The sequence below is a fragment of the Vulpes vulpes genome, chromosome 3 (assembly GCF_048418805.1).
Source record: "Vulpes vulpes isolate BD-2025 chromosome 3, VulVul3, whole genome shotgun sequence".
NCBI classification, from domain to species: Eukaryota; Metazoa; Chordata; class Mammalia; order Carnivora; family Canidae; genus Vulpes; species Vulpes vulpes.
The window spans coordinates 130370927-130389844 of record NC_132782.1 but is presented as its reverse complement, the minus strand read 5'-3'; the positions used below and the strand labels follow the sequence as shown (position 1 = coordinate 130389844).

The 18918-nt window shown below is 51.7% G+C and overlaps 1 protein-coding gene and 1 long non-coding RNA gene across 19 annotated transcripts in view; one reads left to right on the top strand and one right to left on the bottom strand.

Moving 5' to 3' along the window:
• The window catches only part of BCAR3 (BCAR3 adaptor protein, NSP family member), a 242911-nt gene that overhangs the window by 22230 nt on the left and 201763 nt on the right, over positions 1-18918 (bottom strand). For 15 of the 17 annotated variants that reach the window (XM_072754584.1, XM_072754585.1, XM_072754582.1 and 12 more), the window contains 4 exons: positions 8499-8627; positions 5642-6057; positions 2133-2236; positions 236-888 (listed from right to left, as the gene is read on the bottom strand). In XM_072754584.1, coding sequence (XP_072610685.1) covers positions 236-888; positions 2133-2236; positions 5642-6057; positions 8499-8627 — 1302 coding nt within the window. Of the gene's footprint in view, positions 1-235; positions 889-2132; positions 2237-2746; positions 3069-3116; positions 3381-5641; positions 6058-8498; positions 8628-18918 lie in introns of those variants that run through there. The other 2 variants (XM_025996525.2, XM_072754588.1) reach the window with 2 other exon arrangements.
• Positions 8607-15491, top strand: LOC140598373 (uncharacterized). 2 transcript variants are annotated; one of them, XR_012000769.1, is made up of 3 exons: positions 8607-8740; positions 9281-14791; positions 15110-15491. It is a non-coding gene; the product is annotated as an uncharacterized lncRNA (long non-coding RNA). The 2 variants fall into 2 exon arrangements; XR_012000768.1 differs by having other exon boundaries at positions 9281-15491.

Genomic DNA, 18918 nt, shown 5'->3' with positions numbered 1-18918 from the left:
CGGGCAGTAGCCCGCCACCACCCTCTGCCCAAGGTGATTTTTACAAGCTTCCTGCCTGGGCAAAGGTTGTCCCAGGCCTGTGCTTCCCACCCTTTAAATAAATCCCCACCCAGGTTATCTTCTGACTTCTTCTATGAGCAAAGCACTTAAAGGGTAAGGTGGAGCAAGGCGGGCCGGGGCCGCCCCCTTGCAGCCTCTCAGAAGGTAGAACAAGGCCACCTGGCTGAGCACTTACCACACAGTCCGTGCTCAACATGTGCTGGGCTATGGCCTTGGGGTCCTTGCTGGTGAACAGTTCTTTCACCCGCTTCAGCATCGCCATTTCCAGAGGCTTGTTCTCAGCAGGAAGGAGCTTCGACTCAAAGTCATTGGGCCTGAATGAGGAGGCCGTCTCCAGACGGGGCAGCACAAACTCGCCCTCATCCTCCTGCTGCCCCTGGTCCATCTGCATGGCTGGCGCCTCCCCAGGCCCTGCCCCGTCATCGTCAAGGATCAAGTAGTTGGTGCCAGAGTGCCGGGGCCCTGGCACCCCGTTCTGCTTGGCTGTTAGCAGCTCCACGTAGCTGTCGTGGGCACAGAGGGGTGGCCTCGCTCCCCTGTCACCACCTATAGCGAAGGCTGGGTTCAGTTCACAGTAGTTGGCCTCTGAGTTGAGCCAGGTGGATGGAGACGGGGGAGGCTGCAGGAGGGGAGCCTTGCAGGGCTTGGGGGGTGGCTTGGGGCAAAGCTGGCTGTCTGAGCCCCTCAAGGCCTCCCCTGCCCTAGCATCTGAAGAAACCCTCCGAACCAATGCCGGACTCAGAGTGGGCTCGCTGCCCGTCCTGAAAACGGGTGAGTTTGGGCGAGGGCTTGTGTCCACACTCGGGGAGCGAGAGGACAATTTACAGCCTGTGGAGAATAAGAGAGGGTCAGGGAAACCTCAGCTGTGCAGAGAACACAAAGCAAAACTGGAGTGACAACTCCCCAGGCCTCAATTCATGCCCTTGGGTTTCAGTTTTTACTTCCCAAAGATAACTCAGTATGACCGCCCCACACCCAATCTAGAGCATTTCAGGGGCTGGATGGCTGGCCGGCCGCACCCCACTTCTGGGGGGATCCTAAGTCCCAATGATGAGCAACAGCTGGGCTGCAGTGTCATTTTATGGTCAGAGAGGGTTAGTACAGTCAGAAAAGGAAAATACGTGGAGCCCTGAAGGTAGTGAGTAATCTAGTCTTGCCCTAAGATCAGAAGCCTTTGGTCACATAGCATAAGGGCCTGAGTCACTGTCACAGCCAGGGTGGATCCAGCCAGCCTTGAGGGAGAGCTGGAGACATCCCAGGAAGCGGGGGACAAGATCCCAAGCTAACCTACATAGAAGTGACCCACCAAGGGGCATTAGGAAAATCAGCCTGTGGTCCCAAGGGAGGTTGGTTATAAAAATAAGGAACCACCACCGATGGCTCACTAATCCAGTTGCTTACAAGGTTTGCCCACAGCCCACAGCTCCTCGCTCCTCTGGCTGTAAAAGGAGAATGGAGAGGAGGAGGGGTCTGTCTGGGCAGCTGTGCCCCCAGGAACCCCGGCAGTGACCCAGCCCCCTCTGCCCAGGGAGGGCACGGAGAGGGCTCCTCTGTCATGAAGGCTACCAGTTGGTGGTTGAGCATGGGTCACAGAACCTGGGTTCATGCTGGCTTAACCGAGGGCCAGACAGGTCACTCTGGATGAGTTAGTTAGTTAGACACAGAGAGGCAGAGAGACAGATGCAGAGGGAGAAGCAGGCTCCAGGCAAGGAGCCCGATGTGGAACTGGATCCAAGGACCCCAGGATCACGCCCTGAGCCAAAGGCTCAACCACTGAGCCATGTCCCTCTGGATGATTTATTTAACCTCTGTGCCTCCATTTCCTCAACAAGAAGAAGAGGATAATCATTCCTGCTCTGAAGGTTTGTTATGAAGCCTAAAGGCTATCACACACAGTGTCTGGCTCGCTGACCCACATCCGGATGTAGTCCTACAATCCCTTACCCTCCAGCCTACAGGCACAGAGCCTTGTGTCGTCCCTACATGGGGGGACCAGACCGAGCAGGGAAACAGCCTGAAGGAAATCAGGCTCACACGGTCACCCTCCTCCCAGGAAATTCCCCAAGACCTACCAAGTGGCAGGTAACTTTCCGACTGGTGCGCTTTGAGGGATAAGGCTCTTCTGTCCTGCATGTGATCCAGGCAGGCCGGCTGGCTACCGCTCTTCTCTTTATTTCTGAAGCGAAAGATAAGTGGAGCAGAAACGTGTCATTAAATCGTAAAACCTTTAGGCAGCATCACGGAAAGTCTCTAAGAAGAAAGACTGCTTAGCAGGGAGCAGTACGAGTGGAAGGGCACATCCCCACAGTAAAGGAATGTCTGTCCCAGGAGGAAATTACTGCCTGGGGCGGTTAACCCAGGATGGCGCCTGGGGCCCCATCCCCACGTCCCCAGGACCAACCCAGTCAGGTCCCAGGCTGCCTCCTCTGAGCCCTTCCATCCGGTTGAGCAGAGCAGAGCAAAGATTTCATGATACTCTCAGGAAAATCTGATGAGCTGGAATGTGTACTTTTAGCAGAGCTTAAAATTACTTACAGACCCGGGGCACCGGGGAGGGGTGGGGGGGATGACTTGTTTAACTAAAATGCATTTTCCACCATGCCTCATGCTGTCAGGGAGGAAAATGTGGGGCAGCCAGTGCTTCGGCCCAAGTCTCCATGTCCCCCCAAATAGCCCACAGGGTCACCTGGGAGGCTGTCACTGGCATCCTCCTGGAAGGACCGGGCGGCTCCTGCCGCACCGGGGAAGGGTCGAGCCTTCCTCAAGAGCTTTCCAGGGCACAGCCGCGCAGGGAAGCGGAGACTGCCGCTTCCCACACCATCCCACACCGTCCCACACCGTCGGCCAGCACCCCTGGGCCAGCACCCCTCGGCGGCTAGCACCCCTCGGCGGCTAGCACCCCTCGGCTTCCTCCCGCGCACACGGGGAGCCTCTCTAGCACCTGCAAACCACTCTCCTCTGCTAGAAGCCATTGCACGGCGCCGCTCAAGTTATAATGAACTTTCATCCGCCCTCCCACAGGCTTCGGCTGCAGAGATCACAAAGTTCTTTCCTACCTTTGCAAGCACCAAAGGGAAGAGCAAACAAACCAAAAAATAATAATAATAATAACCCCCGAACTCCAAGCAACAGAGAAATTCCAGCAACCCCCAGAGATAAGGCGGGGCAGAGGGCAAATTCCACAAGGCCACGGCCTCAGCCCAGTGGTATTTATGCAGAGATCTTCAGAGCAGCCAGCCCACTGGCCCAGAACACCCGCCTGGGCCAAGCAGGGTGGCTGGGGGCGCACCCCGCCCGCGGCCGGCCAACCGGCGGCCCTGACGTCAGGGCAGGCAGGGCAGGGCAGGGCAGTGGCGGGAGGCACTCCCCTGGGAGCCCACGGTTAGACAGGCCGCTGTGCTGCGCCCCAAGGTGGCAGGGCTTAGAAAAGTGCCTTCACTGGGCACTGGGCGAAGTGGCTCTGTTAGACCTGCCTCAGGACAGAGAGACTTTCTCAGTCTTTCATTTCTTACCTTAAAAAATACATTTCTATCTTACATCCGGTCACTGAGGGCAGAGCAGGAGGCAGGCCTTCCCCGCCAGCACTGCCCTGCGCAAGGTTCTGTGCGTGACCCGATACCCCCTGGCTCTGTTCGTGACATTACCTTCCTGTTCTCAGTTGGGCAGCTGCTCCTCACACTCACAAAAGAAACAGAGGAAAAAGTACCCCTTTGAGATCGTTAAGGGATCTCAAGTCCATTCTTATTACTGAGAAAAGGAGAATTGCTGTATATCAGTTCTGGCCTCCCTCCCTGCCATGGAGTCCTACATTCTACTGCCCTCCAGAAAATACTATTTATCATGATTATTCATACCCACGTAGACCTCTGGCACTGTTCTAAGCACTTTGCAAGTCTTCGATCATTTATTTATTTATTTATTTTAAATTTTATTTATTATGATAGGCACACAGTGAGAGAGAGAGAAGCAGAGACGTGGGCAGAGGGAGAAGCAGGCTCCATGCACCGGGAGCCCGACGTGGGATTCGATCCCGGGTCTCCAGGATCGCGCCCTGGGCCAAAGGCAGGCGCTAAACCGCTGTGCCACCCAGGGATCCCTCTTCGATCATTTAACCCTCACAAACCCCATCATTCCAGTTGGGGGGAAAGTGAGACCCAGAGAAGGTCAAAAGCTTGATTGGTGGTGGACCAGCATGTGGGGCCAGGCAGGCAGGGCCCATGGCCAGACGCTGACCAACATGTACCGGTGCTTGGCAGCAGCACATGGCCCAGTCCGCATTACTCAGAGGCCTGCGTTTTGCTTGTGAGTTTTTGCAGTCCACCAATTACAGTCTATGACATTTCCCCCTGTCCAGAAAGAAAACCAGTGAGTGGAATAAGATATGTTGGTTTAAGGGTATAAGTTGAGATGCCAGGGAGCCAGAGAAGGGGGACTGTGTCACCAAGGGGCTGGAGCCAGTCTTCACCCTACTAGGCCCACCTTTTCCCTGCTCTCTTTCTCTGGAACGGTCAGATAGCAGGCACGAGCACCCAGCTCCATGAGAGAGAGGTCCTATGTGAAGACAGCACCTGCCACTGGTAGTTGAGGACAGGGTGCCTCAGCGGGGCATCCAGTTATCTGGAATCTTCTCTTCCCAGTCCCCAGGGTTCAGGTCAGAGCCCCCAGGCTCTCAATGTCTCTCATCTGAGGAATCTCATCTTTTCTCACTGAGTCAACCACCCTTTCCGTGCGTACTAAGCCCTAATCCAACCCTTAGGCTCAGCTCCCCTCCCAAGCCCCTAGACTGTTGCTGGACACAGTCACTCAGACATAAGCCTACGATCATCTTGCAGATGCAGCAACTGGTTTTTCCTCTGGCCCTCTGGGCCCTCCTGTGGTCTCCGACATGCCCTGTTCTAACCCTCCCCACACGTACAAGAGTCTCAGAAGCCAAGGTCCCGGGCTCTCCCTCTACCGCCCCTGCACAGCCTGACCCTCCGTGACTCACTGACTGGTCTTCTCGCTCCAAGCCCTCTCCCTGCCCCTCCAGCACACTGCCACCCTGGTCTGTTCCTGGGACATTCACCACGTCAAGTCTTTGATGCTCCCCCAAACCTTTCAGCCCGGCTTCAGGGCCTCCAATGATGTGACTGGGGTCACCTCCCTGAGCCTGCCCCTACCAGCCCCTAACGTGGGCCCATTGCTTGAGTCCCACCCACCTACCCGCTCCAAGCAACTCTGGTCCTTGCCTATAGCTTCATGCATGCGCACACCGAGCCCCCACCTGGAACACCCACCCCTTTGCAGCGTCTATCCAGATTTCCCCTAGTCTTCAGACCAGCCGGGAGCCTCCTTTCTTCACGAATCTCTCCCATCCAACCCTCCTCCCTTCCTCCGCACCGGCCTCATTTCATCTTGGCAGCGACTCACCGGGGAACTAATCACGCCCTGCCTCACGACAGCTATTCCAGTAACACCTGGCGTTCTTAGTGACATCTTTTCCTGTTCCTCGGTTTCCCGGGGTGAGCTCCTCACCTGCCTAACAGAGCCGGGGCAGGTCCAGATGGCGCCCCCAACCCCACCCCACGAGGCCCTGACCCACCTGAGGAGGTTCCCCTTAGGCGAGCTCTGCTCCCGGGCCTGGACACCGCCCATGGTGAGGCTCAGCCTCTTGCCCACGTCGGGCCTGCGACCCGGGGAGGCGCCGTAGCGCTCCTCCAGGCACCGCAGGGGCACCGTCCTGTTGATGGGCTGGAAGATGATGGCTCCGCTCTGCTGGGAGATGGGCCGCCGGTTGCCCACGTAGCAGCGCACCAGGCCGGGGATGGAGTCGAAGCTCTCGGTCTCAAACTGGTACTGCACTCGGCTGTAGGCCTCGCTGAGCCGCAGCACCGTCCGGTGGATCTTGAAGTGCTGAGCGAGGTTCTTCCACTGACAGGTCAGGACAAAGTTTCCGGGGCTGGACAGAGAGTCACGAACCAGGAAGTCGCCATCTCGCTGCACGAGGTTTTCTGATACCTTTGGGACAAAATGGTGAGGAGTCGGCAAGGCAAGCGTGTACATTCCTTGCAAGTGCCGCACCGCTCTCCACTTGGGCCCACAGGAGACAACGCTATTAGGTCCCTTCCTCTTCAGTCGGCTCTTTATTTTTTCAAATGTCAAATTCTTAGAAGACCCATTCATGCACTTAAGAACCATCTGCCGCCCACCTACTATGTGCCGGGTGCTGTGGTGGGCGCCGGGCTCAGAGCCATGAGGGAAGCAGACCAGGGTCTCCACGGTCACACGGAGCTTCTGCATTTAGTGCAGAGCTGCTACTTCTGAAGATAAGTAAGCGCCAGGTATGGTATGTCAGATGTTGTCAAGTTAAGGAAAAAGTCAATCGGGAAGGGGAGATAAGAAGTGCCTGGGAGGGGACAGGGGCTATTCTTTGAAACAGGGTGGCCAGGAGGGTGTCATGAGAAGGTGACATTTATGCAGACTGAAGCAAGTAAGGTGACAGAAAATAAGAGAAAGAAGAGAATTCATGTCCAAGGAGTCTGACCCCTCCCCACCCCCAACAGGGGAGGATAGAGTTTTGTTGGATGGGGGGAGGGGTCCACACACAGGTGGAGGTCCGGCACTGTGCAATCCGAAACCTGCAGTGGTTCTGGGCATGCCACTCGCTGGAGGGCCTGTAACAGTCAGGTCAGTGTCTCCTCTCACTGGAGGATTATACATTTGCATACGTGATGTATGCAAAGCACTAGTGCAGTGCCTGGAACAAGGTAGGTGCTCAAAAATTGTTAACTGTGAAGATGCTGATGTTTATAGCAAAAGGAGAATCTATACTGCGTTGCAGGTGGTCATTCCTGTAGCCAGACTGCCTGGGTTTGCATTCTGGCTCTACTGCGTGGCTTTGGACAAGTTATGTAAACCCTTCGTGGCTCAGTTACATCACTTGTAAAATGGAGATAATGTCACCCACACAGTAGCTATAAAGATGTAAAGGAGTAAAGCGTTAGCTGTAACTACCATTACTACGGTTGCAGTGGGCAGCCACACAACCTGAAATGATATGTGGCTGAAAATTTATGCTCACTGCCAAGTGGGAAACAAAGTTTACAATCACAATAAAGAGAAGGATGGTGATGAGAGTCACCAGTTTTATAAACTTTGACATTTTCCCCGGGATGTTCCAACACTGGATCAGTTTGCTTAGGACAGTGTGCCTCGATGGTTACTTAGAAATTGTATCTTTGCCTTGAAAATATGTTTTCATGCAGAAATTCCATTTCTTGGGATTGAGCCTGAGGAAACAATCATAGTTGTAAACATAGTACTTATCTTAAAGGTTGATGGTGAGGGTGCCCACCAAAAGTGGGACATGCACACAACGGACACACATAAAACACAGGATGGTGCAGAAGACTATTTTACAGCAGAAGAGAATGCCCAGAATAGATCATCAAAGGAAGACAATGGGCTGCAAAAGTATATGTGGTATGATCTCATACTTGAAAAGCCTGGGAGGAGGATTTATATCAAAATGTTCACAGTGGCTATCTCCAGGAGGGAGAATTATGGGTGAGAGTTTCATTTTCTTCATTTTACTCTCTGTATATTCTACAATCAGTTTTAAACTATAAAAAAGAAAAGTTAGAATAAGGTTTACTTCTTTGATAGTGCTGAGGAACCTGCTACATTAAAAAAAAATGATCACAATGCGATGCCCTCCGCCCCCAAACCCCTTTCCTGTCAGTGTTGTCCTGGGTGAATGACTGGCTAGATCAGGTTATGATAAAAACCCAAGAGCAATACTATACCTTAATCCTGCACTTCTATTTCTCAATTTCTATACTTTGAAATAAAAAAAAACATTCACGGCGATCACCCCGAAGGACAATCACACAGAGTATGAGAAATGGGGCTGTGGTCGCTGGTATAATTCCTCTAGTTCCTGGCTCCTGACAGGGACCCGGGCGGGGGAGGGATGGAGAGTGAAGAGTCGCTGGCCTCATGAGGGCACTGGTGGCCTTGCTACTCTGTGCCACTTGCCCTGATGATACCCTCTCTTCACCTGAAATTAAATTACTGTCTTAAAAGAGAAGCAAGCTCCAAAGGGTATGAGGCTGCAGGCAGCCGGCCAGGAGTTCAATTATCTGAACCACAGGCCAGCCTCGTACCTCTTCAGATTATTGCCTCCTGCCCGCTCGGGCTCTGCAGACCACAGGGACACCTGCCTTTCCTCCACCCACTTCCTGGGCACGTGGAAATGTACTTTGGGTTCCTGACCTCAGTTCTTCCCAAGGTCTCCTTGGAGATGGATGGGCCTAAGTGACTGCAGTCCACTTGATTATATATATCTGCTTCTAGCTACACTGGGGCTTGCTCTGACGTGGCGCTGGTGGGTGACCGTGCGGGGTCCTCAGCGTGGTGGTGTCAGAACTGCCGGGCGCGCCGGCAGGAAGAGCAGGTACCTGGCGGGGGATGCGTCCGTGGTACCAGGCGTGGCTACGCAGGTCCTCGCCGCTCAGCAGCAGCTCCTCCTCCAGCTCCTTCTTCAGCCTCTCAGGGGTCCTGTCCATGACGTGCCTGTCCTTGGAGAACTGCAACACAGGGTCAGTGGTGACTTCCCAGCCTGCCCGGGACAGCCGGCCCGCCCGCCTTGCAGTTGGCCGCTTGGCTAATCAAGCCAGGATATGCCAGAAGCCGGATTCAGGTAGGGGAGCCTGGATAATGATTACAACCTGCTGTGACCTTTCATTTCTCCGGCTGCAAGCATGCAGGAAAATGTTCACCTGCCTACGGGAACTAGGGTAGGAGGGCCGGCCAAGCTGTTCCTGTTATCAGTGGGCTCAGATAGCAGTTCAAGATGAGCGGAGCTGGGGGGGTGGGGTAGGGGAGCTGGGGGGGTGAGTAGGGGAACTGGGGGGTTGGGAGGGGGGGTGGAGGTGGGCAGAGAGAGGTGTGCGGGAAGGGAGGTGCCTCTCAGCCAGGGAGCTTCCTCTTCTCCTTGGGAACTGTCCTAACGTGGAGCTAGGCAGGCCAGTCCTCGGCGCCCCACTGCCCAACATGCAGTCCCCGGGCTGAAGGAGGGGCCCTGAGCTCTTTGCTGCGGGCAAACTTCAAGTCAGGAACTGAATTAGCCTCTGGAAACATTTAACGCAACTGGACAGAAGAAATCTGACAACAGAAGTCTGACTTTGGATTTTGTATGTATTTTTAATTTCATTTTTCTAATATTTCATTTGTATGACAGGTTGGAAATTGATACTTAAAAAAACTGGTCTTTCACCTCTGATAGCTTGAGAATCACTGATCTAGGTCACCGCACAGGAGCCGGCGCAGGAGTCCGGGTGGGCAGCACTCCCTCCAGATGTAATCTAGAATCCACGCCCACTTACTTGGGAACTGAACTTGGACACCTGCCTGGTTCCCAGCAAAACCAGGCTCAGGGATCACTGGCTAAAGGTCACGGAAGCAGGAAAACACTGTGGCCTTGTGTTTTCCCAGGTTCCCCAACTTGGCCTCAAAAGCCTCTAGAAATCACCGAACTATCCTCATCACGCTGCTCTGTGCCTCAGCAGGAGAAGAGGCCCAAATCCTTCTCCACCCAAGGAACAGGAAACAGACTTGGGATTTGACAGCCCTCAAGCCTTTGACGGCACGTTGGCTCAGGAGGGTGCTGGCTGCAGCAGGACCCACGGCCACTCTCCACGTAGCGCTCTGGTGGACCAGTGGCTTACTTCTCCTCCTCTGCTTCACACCACCCTCCTCACAGAGCAGACACCTGCATCACAGAGACGGCCAGCCGCTGCCCTAGCTGCCCACAGGCATCAAGCAGCCTTGTTGGACATTGATCATTAATTGTGTACAAGTACATCTGAAGACAGCTCACTGGAAAGACTTGAGCACAGAATGCAGATTGTCAACCAGGCCACATTTGCTAATAACTGATGGTCTGTCTTGCCTCCCACTAGATTTTGACGGTCACGAGAGTAGAAACCCATCTGCCTTCTTCCCTACTGCCCTCCAGCAATGCCTGAACATTTTAGGCTCTCCGCACTCACTGAATGAACCAGTACCCAAAGATGAGGCCTCTCTAGAGCTTTTCCTCTTCAATCTCAAACTATCTGAAGCCTCATTTTAGCTGAGCATGTTGCCACACAACTAAAGGATGGCATTCCTCAACTTTCCTCTCTTAATGTTGTCATGGGGCCATATGACTACTTCTGGCCAAGGAAAGGTACACTCCTGCTTAGCCGGATATCTAAGCTGAGATGTGACAGTGCCATCTTGGACACAAGAAGGGAGCCACATCCTCCAAATAGACCCAGATCCCTCACAACTGGGGAGTCAATACATCAGTCGCAGATCATCCACCTTCAGGTCTTCCGTGTGATTTTCTGTCTTGTTTAAGCCTATATTTTGATTGTCTCTGTTACTGGCAGCTGAACTGAAATCCTAATCGATACTGTGAGCCTAGCTTCTACTCGGCCACCCTGACAGTCTGAGTCCCTTGTGCTATGTCCTGGGCCCACTTCTTGGCCTGAGCTCTGAAAATGGAGTCATCCGTAGTCATACCCCGTGTAGACCTCCACTGAAACTACAGTCACCCAGATCCAAAAAGCTGTTCCCCTCTTTCTCCCTGATGCCCAACACCCAGGCCGCTTCCCACCCTTCTTTCTCGGCATCTTTTACAAATAGCAAGATTTCTTAGCATTTTATAAACAACAATCCTTCACTCCAGATTTTGAGATAATACTGCTTTACACTTGTTACCAGAAATATAAAATCTGCTATCTTGTTACTTCTGCCCTAACTCCTTAGAGGGAAATCCACAATTCTTGTTCTCCGCCTACTGTGGACTGTGGAGATGAGGCATGATGGGGTACGGCAGGAAAGTACTGAGGCAGGAGAGAAAAGGAGGGGTCAGTAAGATTGACCCTCCCTTGAGATGGGAACTCAGACTTCAAAAACTATGCCCTTAGGCTCTTGCATAATTTGTACAAAGTTAAGAGGTTACACAATTGACTGGATTTAGAGTTGGGGCAGGGGAGGAGGAGAGAGATAAAGGGCGGAGGAGGAGAGGGAGAGAGACAGATTCCCATCAAGCAAGCAATTGCAAGGGTTCTTCAGAACCAGTGAGAGCTGGTTCTACTATATTAAAAAGAACCAGGTTGGGGACGCCTGGCTGGCTCAGTGGCATCTGCCTTTGGCTCAGGGCATGATCCCAGGGTCCTGGGATGGAGCCCCATATCAGGGGAGCCTGCTTCTCCCCCTGCCTCTGTCTCTACCTCCCTCTCTGCGTCTCTCATGAATAAATAAATAAAATCTTAAAAAAAAAAAAAAAAGAACCAGGTTGGATTGTGGGAGCCTCTCCTCAGCAGATGATGTGGGCAACATCTCTCATACAGCCGAACAAGGCAATTCAAAAGTCCCCCACGTACAGTCGCCCTCATGATTAAATTGTAGTTATTTGGGGGGTGAATGCCCTCTAGAATTTTTAATCACATACATTAATGCAACTTTTATTATTTTTCTGAAGTGCCTGTATTTTATGATCCTTGACCTTGCCAACTACACGTGGCACATATATTGTGCTACTATATAGGAGTACCTTGATGGGCTGTCAACCTCATGGTGGATAAGGGATGACCATATAGGAAAATTGGCAAAATGTATCCACTTGTATCTTTTTTTTTTTTTTTTAAGATTTTATTTATTTATTCACGAGAGAGAGACAGAGAGAGGCAGGGAGCAGGGAGGCAGGTTGCCTGGAGGGAGCCTGATGCAGGGCTCAATCCCACGACCCCAAGATCACGACCTGAGCCAAAGGCAAACATTCAACCACTGGGCCACTCAGGTGCCCCTATCCACGTGTATCTTTGAGACCACTATGATTGATACTTGTGCTCCTCTGGGAACCAAGAATGACGTTGCTGCTTCACAGGATAGGTCACATGTGACTGTGACATTGCCAGAATTCTGTCCACTTGCCCCCAACAACCAGAACTTGTGCTAACAAGGCACACTTCCACTTACCTGCTGCCATCTGGGACAAATATGAATTTCTCCCTGAAGTGCAGCCATTTCAGTCATGGCCATCCTGAGCTAATTTTGGGGTCTTTGGGACCACAAAATAAATTCCAGCAATTCAGGGTAACATATCAGGATCTCTGCCCTTAGCAATGGCTTTCTCCCATCGGTGTGGTCACCAGTGTCCTTTGAAGTTCTGATTCCACTAATGCCCTAAGAAGCCTCCAGGCCTTCCTTAGATTGCCTTCTGAGGGAAGGGTACAAGAAGTAAGTCTCTACTCCCACAGTCACATGCATTGTTATCTTACACCTGGCTCAGAATTATGCAGGAGAAGAGACTAAAGAATCAGTATAGGTCCCAGCATTCCAGTGGCTTGCAATCCCAGGAGAGGAAAGAGTACAGAAGCACCTCAGACATCTTATGAATTCAAAGGCTGTCTGGACCCAAGTCATTCTCATTTTTCTGTCAACACAGGACAAAGGGCGTCTGTGACAGAGGGCATGGTGACACCCCAGAGCAAGTACAATATAGCTGGGCTCTCTCAGAAAGTTTTCACGTTTTATGTGCTTCAACTACCAGAAAGACAGGCGGCAAGAAAATTCATGCATAATCAACATCTCACACAGATGCTGTAAGTGTTACTAACAAGCACATTATAGTAACACAACTTTTCCTCCATGCTCAAATTCTCTAACTATTTGCCCCTGATTTTGAACTTCATCTCTAGATGGCAAGTCCAATTCTTTGTTTCCTGAGCTTCTTTTTTAAAGAGAGGAGGTGGCAGCAGGTAGGCCTGAGCCAGAGTCAAGTTCCTCCGCACCAACGCAGGCTCCGGATCCCGCCATCCTAAGCTCCACCCCACACAGTAGCTGGGGTGCACCCTTGGGAAAGAGGAGCCGCTAGGCTTTAGGATCAAGAATATTCTGGCTATGAGCTTTGCCGGGTTCACTCAAGCAACCAAATCCACCCACGGTCACCATGAGAGAAAGATGAGGGCAGGCCCCGTGTCTCCTACTCTGAGGCTTGCCCAAATTGGATCCACCAGAAATCTGAGGGGTTTTTTTTTGGGGGGGGGGAGGCTGTAAGAAAAAATGTTATGGATATAATTAAGTAATAAGAATATATTGAACAGGAAAGAAAAAGGGGGGGAGAGGGAGGGTTAGTGACTACCATCTCATGGTTTCCCACTCACGTGGCTCCACTTCCAAAATTTCCTCCTGTCCTAGTCATTAGTTCTGGGGGCTGAGATGACGTACGTAAGTTGATAACAAGGGCAAATGCAGGGGGTGGATGAGGCCCACACTTCTCTCCATCCAAATTGCAGTCAGAAAATGCATTCATCACCATAATTGTTGCTTTTTAGGGAAATCTAGGTCTAGCTACCTCTTCCCTCCTGCCAGCATTTCACTAATCCCAATGTGACAGCACAGTATGTAAGCACGGCCAGCCCTCTCCCCCCAGCCGCAGGCCATGGTGCCACTGGCTGGCTGTGTGGCTTTGATTAAATGACTTTACCTCTGGGAACCTCAGGCTCCTGGTCTGTAAAATGGGGGTGAGAGTATGTGATGAGATGTTAACAAGGGTGGAACAGGTCCATATTTGTAAAGCACTTAGAATATCCCCAGTCAGCACAGTTAACTGTTATCACAGACACGCCGCAATGCTCGCTATTCATCCGGTTACATAAAAGGCAGGCTTGACACCAGAGGTGTTTGCAGTGTGATGCACAGACGCATAGGGCGAGGTGGGTGCTCGGGAGGGAAGCAGCTAGGGACTCAGCCCTGGCGGCCCCACACCCCCCCCCCCCAGCACCTCTGCTCCCCGCTGCCCTGCCAGGGCCAGGCTCAGTCGCTGCGGCTGGCCTCAAAAATCATGCCTACCACTCTGAATCTGGTCTGAACATCTCTGCAGCCCCACACAGCCCCAGCAAGTCCGTTCCTACAGGCTGGAATAGCCAGCGCCCGGAGATGGTTGGAAAACACATTCTGGATGTGCAGAGCCAGTTTCACAAACGTGCTGGGAACTCTGATTAACGCAGAAACCCACATTTCAACAGCCCTCCCAGAAAGAAAAAGCCGTTCCAGCCCAGGAGGAATGAGCTCAGGGTCTCCTCTCGCAAGGGCTGCCTGCATCGGAGCCTGCATTTCAAATCAGGCACAACAATAGGACTCGACCTCCTTGGAGGAGGTCTGCGTTCCTAAGTTTGGGGATGCGGGAGGGTGTGCACAGAAAGAGCGGTGGGAAAGCCCCAGAGAAGGCCCACACTCATCTGTATGCAGGAGACATCCGAGAGGATTAGAAAAAGATGTCATCTGCATTATAATTAATATTTATTTTACTCTGTTCCAGCCTCTAAGAAAAACTTCCTAGTTCCCATAGAATTTGAAATTGTGCAAATCACCAGGAAAGATCCTGTCCCCAGGGGCTGAAGGTAGGAAGGGAAAGACTGGAAAGGCACCATTTCCCCAGCCATCAACAATCAGGACCAAGCAATCAGCCAACCTATCTGCCAGCAGGGGGTGACACCCAGGGCCCTACCCTTGGGAGGGCCCAGTGCTCTTGGAAGACCACACACAGAACAACCATCGAAACTCAGTCCTGAGCTCTGGAGACACTTTGCCTGGATCTTACCCCTGCCCTTCTGCTAGGGAGCCTGGGCAAGTTACTCCATCTCACTGGCCTTTGGTTTTCCCCTGTCAAAATGAGAAAAGCCACTGCGGCCCCATGCAGGTGTGTATGTATGTGTGTGTCTGGGAGGGGTAGGGCGCAGATAATGACAGGATGGGGAATCAGGATCTGACCCAGAGGCTAAAACCTGAGAAGAGGAAAGATGTTTGAGGCATGTGAGCTAAGTAAGAGCAGCTGGTCTTGGTCAGATGGGGGCTCTGGATGGGGAGGTGGGAAGCAAGCAGAGGTTTTACATGCACGCACATGTGCTCCATCTTTTCTCCAAGCCTGTGGTTCAGACCCCACTTTCCTGGCCATCGTGGCTGACCCAGGCAAGGGCCCCTGAGCCAAGCTGGCTCAATCAGAGTTCTTTCTTTCCAGGATTTTTCTAAGTGGAACTGAGTGAAGACGACACTGCCCACTCTGGTGAGAACATCACGAGACTAGAAGCATAGCAGTTGCCGTACCTCACACTGACCCACCATGTGGAGCAGACTGGGTGGGGAATGAAATTAGTGTGCAAACAGAAGGGGAGCAAGAGATGGAAGGTGCGGGCAGCCCTGGTGGCGCAGAGGTTTAGCGCCGCCTGCAGCCCACGGTGTGATCCTGATCCTGGAGACGGGGGATGAAGACCCACGTCAGGCTCCCTGCATGGAGCCTGCTTCTCCCTCTGCCTGTGTCTCTGCCTCTCTGTCTCTCTCTCTCCCTCTCTCTCTCTCTCTCTCTCTCATGAATAAATAAATAAAATCTTTAAAAAAAAAAAGGAAGATGTCCCGGAGGCACGCCCATCCCTCAGCGCCACCTGACTCCATCAACCAGCAAACTCTCCTTGCAACTGAAGCTAGTTTGCTCTGGATACTTGCCACCTGTGTCAAAGGAGTCCTGATCCAGAAAGGCAGGGATCGGATGGAGGGGAGTCCGATACTGGAGGCTGGGAGGTTAGACCTCCACACTCCAGAGAGTGAGTCACTGCAAGAGTCTGCCTAAGAAGGCAACAGGTACAAAACAAAGATGCTTTTAGACAGATCAATCTGGCTGCGGTAGCAAAAGGGCCAGGCTGGGGCCTGGGGCACAAAGCCAGCCGGAGACTTTTGAAATGTGCTGATCCTGGCCAAATATTCCTGGTTCTACCTCTTACCAACATGCATTCTAGTCCCCACTGTGGTTACCCTGTTCTGTTCTCCCTGAACTTCTGTAATAGCCTTGTAACAATCTCCCTACCCGCATCTCTGGTCCTGTACTGTCACCTATTAGGCCACACACTTATCACAGCATTCCCGGCCCGGAGACATCAAGGGGTGCCCCAGCAAGGGTTGACATGAGATCCAGAGACTCTCCTAGCACCCCCACAAAAAACTTGATGGGCTCCTATGCCTGGGTTTTACTCTCCCAGGGCTCAGACCTGGTTCATGAGGGACATAGACCCCTATCCAGCCCTAGCCTCCCAGACCCCTGAACTTTGAATGCATTTCTTTTAACCCCAGTGAAGTGAACCACCCTCTCAATATACTGACACCGCATACCGGGATCTAGGTCTGAATCTGCTAGAAGTCCCAGGTCACAAGAGGGCTATGGATGCCTATGTGAGGATCCCTTGTGGATCCCCTCAAAATAACCAGCAGAGGCTTGACTGGTGGGGGAGGTGGGCCAGGGTACTGCCGTTTGGCAGTAGTTTGGCAGTGGGAGTCTGCGTGTCAGCAGTGACACACCTGCAGAGGCTCCCAGAGGCAGGAGCCCAGCCTGGGGACTTTGCTTTACTTGTTTCTATATGCACCAACGGGTAAGAGTTCTCAATTCAGAGGACTATCTCATCTAAGGTACATCAAGCACCCCCGCACCAGCACCCTGTCTGGCACACAGCAGGTGCTTGCTTGAAACAATGTAGAATTTGAAACCCCTTTCAAAAAGGACTGTTAGCCATAAGAATGGAAAGTCACTTCACAAAAGAATTTTTTTAAAAAAGAACTATGAAATCCATTGGAAGGTTTTAGAGATAACTGGCCTTTGAGAATTTAGTTCTGGTGGAATAAAAGAGCTAGAAGCTGGAACAATCCATTTCTCCTTAGGCATAGGTTTATTTATGGTCTATTTCAGTTCAAAGTCAATGGTTCTTGGGGTTTTCAGTAGTGTTGGTTTCATCTGTGCGGGGTGACGCTGACCACCCGTGAGGAGGCACATGCCCCGGTGGGAAGCACTTTGCACGCGTGCACGCACCTCAGTATCAACACGTGCTCCTGCTCAGCCCCAGCTGGCTCGCACATCCGCAGCACATAGGTGACCGAGCGGCAGGGTGAGTGTGCCAAGGAAGCATTGTGTTTTGCACAAGGCTGAGAAGTCCCGGTACAGAGATTATGTGTCCCTCGGGGCCTTGGAGGCTTGCTTAGTCATGGATGTTTTTGTTGAAATTTTAAAATTGAGATGATTTTCTAGTCATTCATTCCATGATCACGGCTGGCAATTAACTTGCTTGAAATTTAAAAAAGGAAGAAGGGAATCTGCATGATGAGAGGGAAGAGGAGGGGAAGGGAGAAGAGGGCAGGGGAGGGGGGAGAGAGAGAGAGAGAGAGAATGAGAATGAAGAGGGAGGCAAGCTTCTGGGCTATTCTATCCCAGTCAGGAGTGGCGGGCCACAGCACCCAGAATGCTACCGGCTTTTTCAAACAAAAGCTTCCTTTCTTCTGCTCTGGACAAGGTTTATTCAGTTGAGGGAGAGGTCAACAACAGCCCAGGCCTCTCATCAAGTGGCACCAAACAACTGAGCAGGTCACATGTTTCTACAAATCTAATCCAGAAATTATGATCACAAACAACATCATAAGTGTGCCTGGTGTCGTGGATCGTCATTCAAAATCGGTCTGTTTTCTGAGGGAAGCCCGTGTCCTCCTGTGAGCTGGTGGGAAACCCCTCAGGGACATGCCTTGAACTGCCACCAGGTGGCCCAGGCTGGGACAATGCAGGAATCCAAAAGGACAGACCCTCATCTGGAATCCACCAAGCCTGTGATGCCTTGGCGCCTGTGTCATCGCAATCCCTAAATAAACACGAACGTACAAAGGGATTGAGCTTCCACTCTCAAAAAAGCACACGCTGGCTAACTATGACATGAAGCATCCTGAACCCTTGTTAAGGCTGCTACGTGTAGGGTAAGTAAATCTGCCTAAAAATGAGGTTCTTTGGAGATGTCAGAAACTCAGCTCCTTTGAGTCCCTGCCCTGTGCTGAATTTCAAGCAGTGGACTAGTTTATAACCAAATTCCAAAGTATATCAAGGGCTTTTAGAGATCCAGGTGGTACTGTTACCATTGAAAACCTGCATCAATTGATCATGAACCCACAGGAGGACTAAATACCAATTACTCTGGCCACTCTTAACCCTGCCCACTGGCCAAAAAACAAAAATCCAGTTCCCCCCAAGCTTTAAGCCCCATCAACTCTGAGCCAGCACCCCAGATGACTTCATCTGAGGCAGAATGGAAGGAAAGAAGGTAGTATTTGTGGCAATCTTCAAGCCTTTATATGAGACAATTTCTATACTGGGTTCTGTGTTACCTTTTATCAACACTCACTGGTTTTATGGCTTGCCTAAAAATATTTTATTATACTCCAAAGATAAATGAAAAAAGGCTTGAATGTACTGATCCAGCTTTCCCACTGGGTGCCAGGCTAGATAAATAGCATTCCCATGCTAATAACTATGATTAACGCCAAAGGCTTTAGTTAAGTAAACAATTGACTTTGTAAATAAAAGTCCTAAGAGGGGAAAAAAAAAATCTCAAATTCCAATTTTAAATATCCTATTTGGCAGACAAAGCAAATAGTGGCATGGGCAAATGGGTATTTCAGCCTGGTCTAGCCCAGTGGGTGGGCCTGGCCATTGGCTCCAAGACATGTACAACACAGTGGCACTACATCTAAGGGGGTGCCCTTCATACACAGCCACAGAAAAGTTCCATACTGATTACAACAGTTGTCTGGCAGATGGCAAGAAACTATATTGAGGATGGGTACCTTATTCAAATTCACACAAAGGTGCTGCTCCCTGGGCTAGAAGGGAGACCCCAAGCATGTCGCCACCTTTCAAGTGTTGGGCTGTTGACAAATGGGGACCTCTGGCCTCACCTGGGCCCCTTCCCTGAGCCTGCTCCTTTCAATCCTTAAAACTCAGTGAAATAGTCTTTGTGGGCAGCTTCC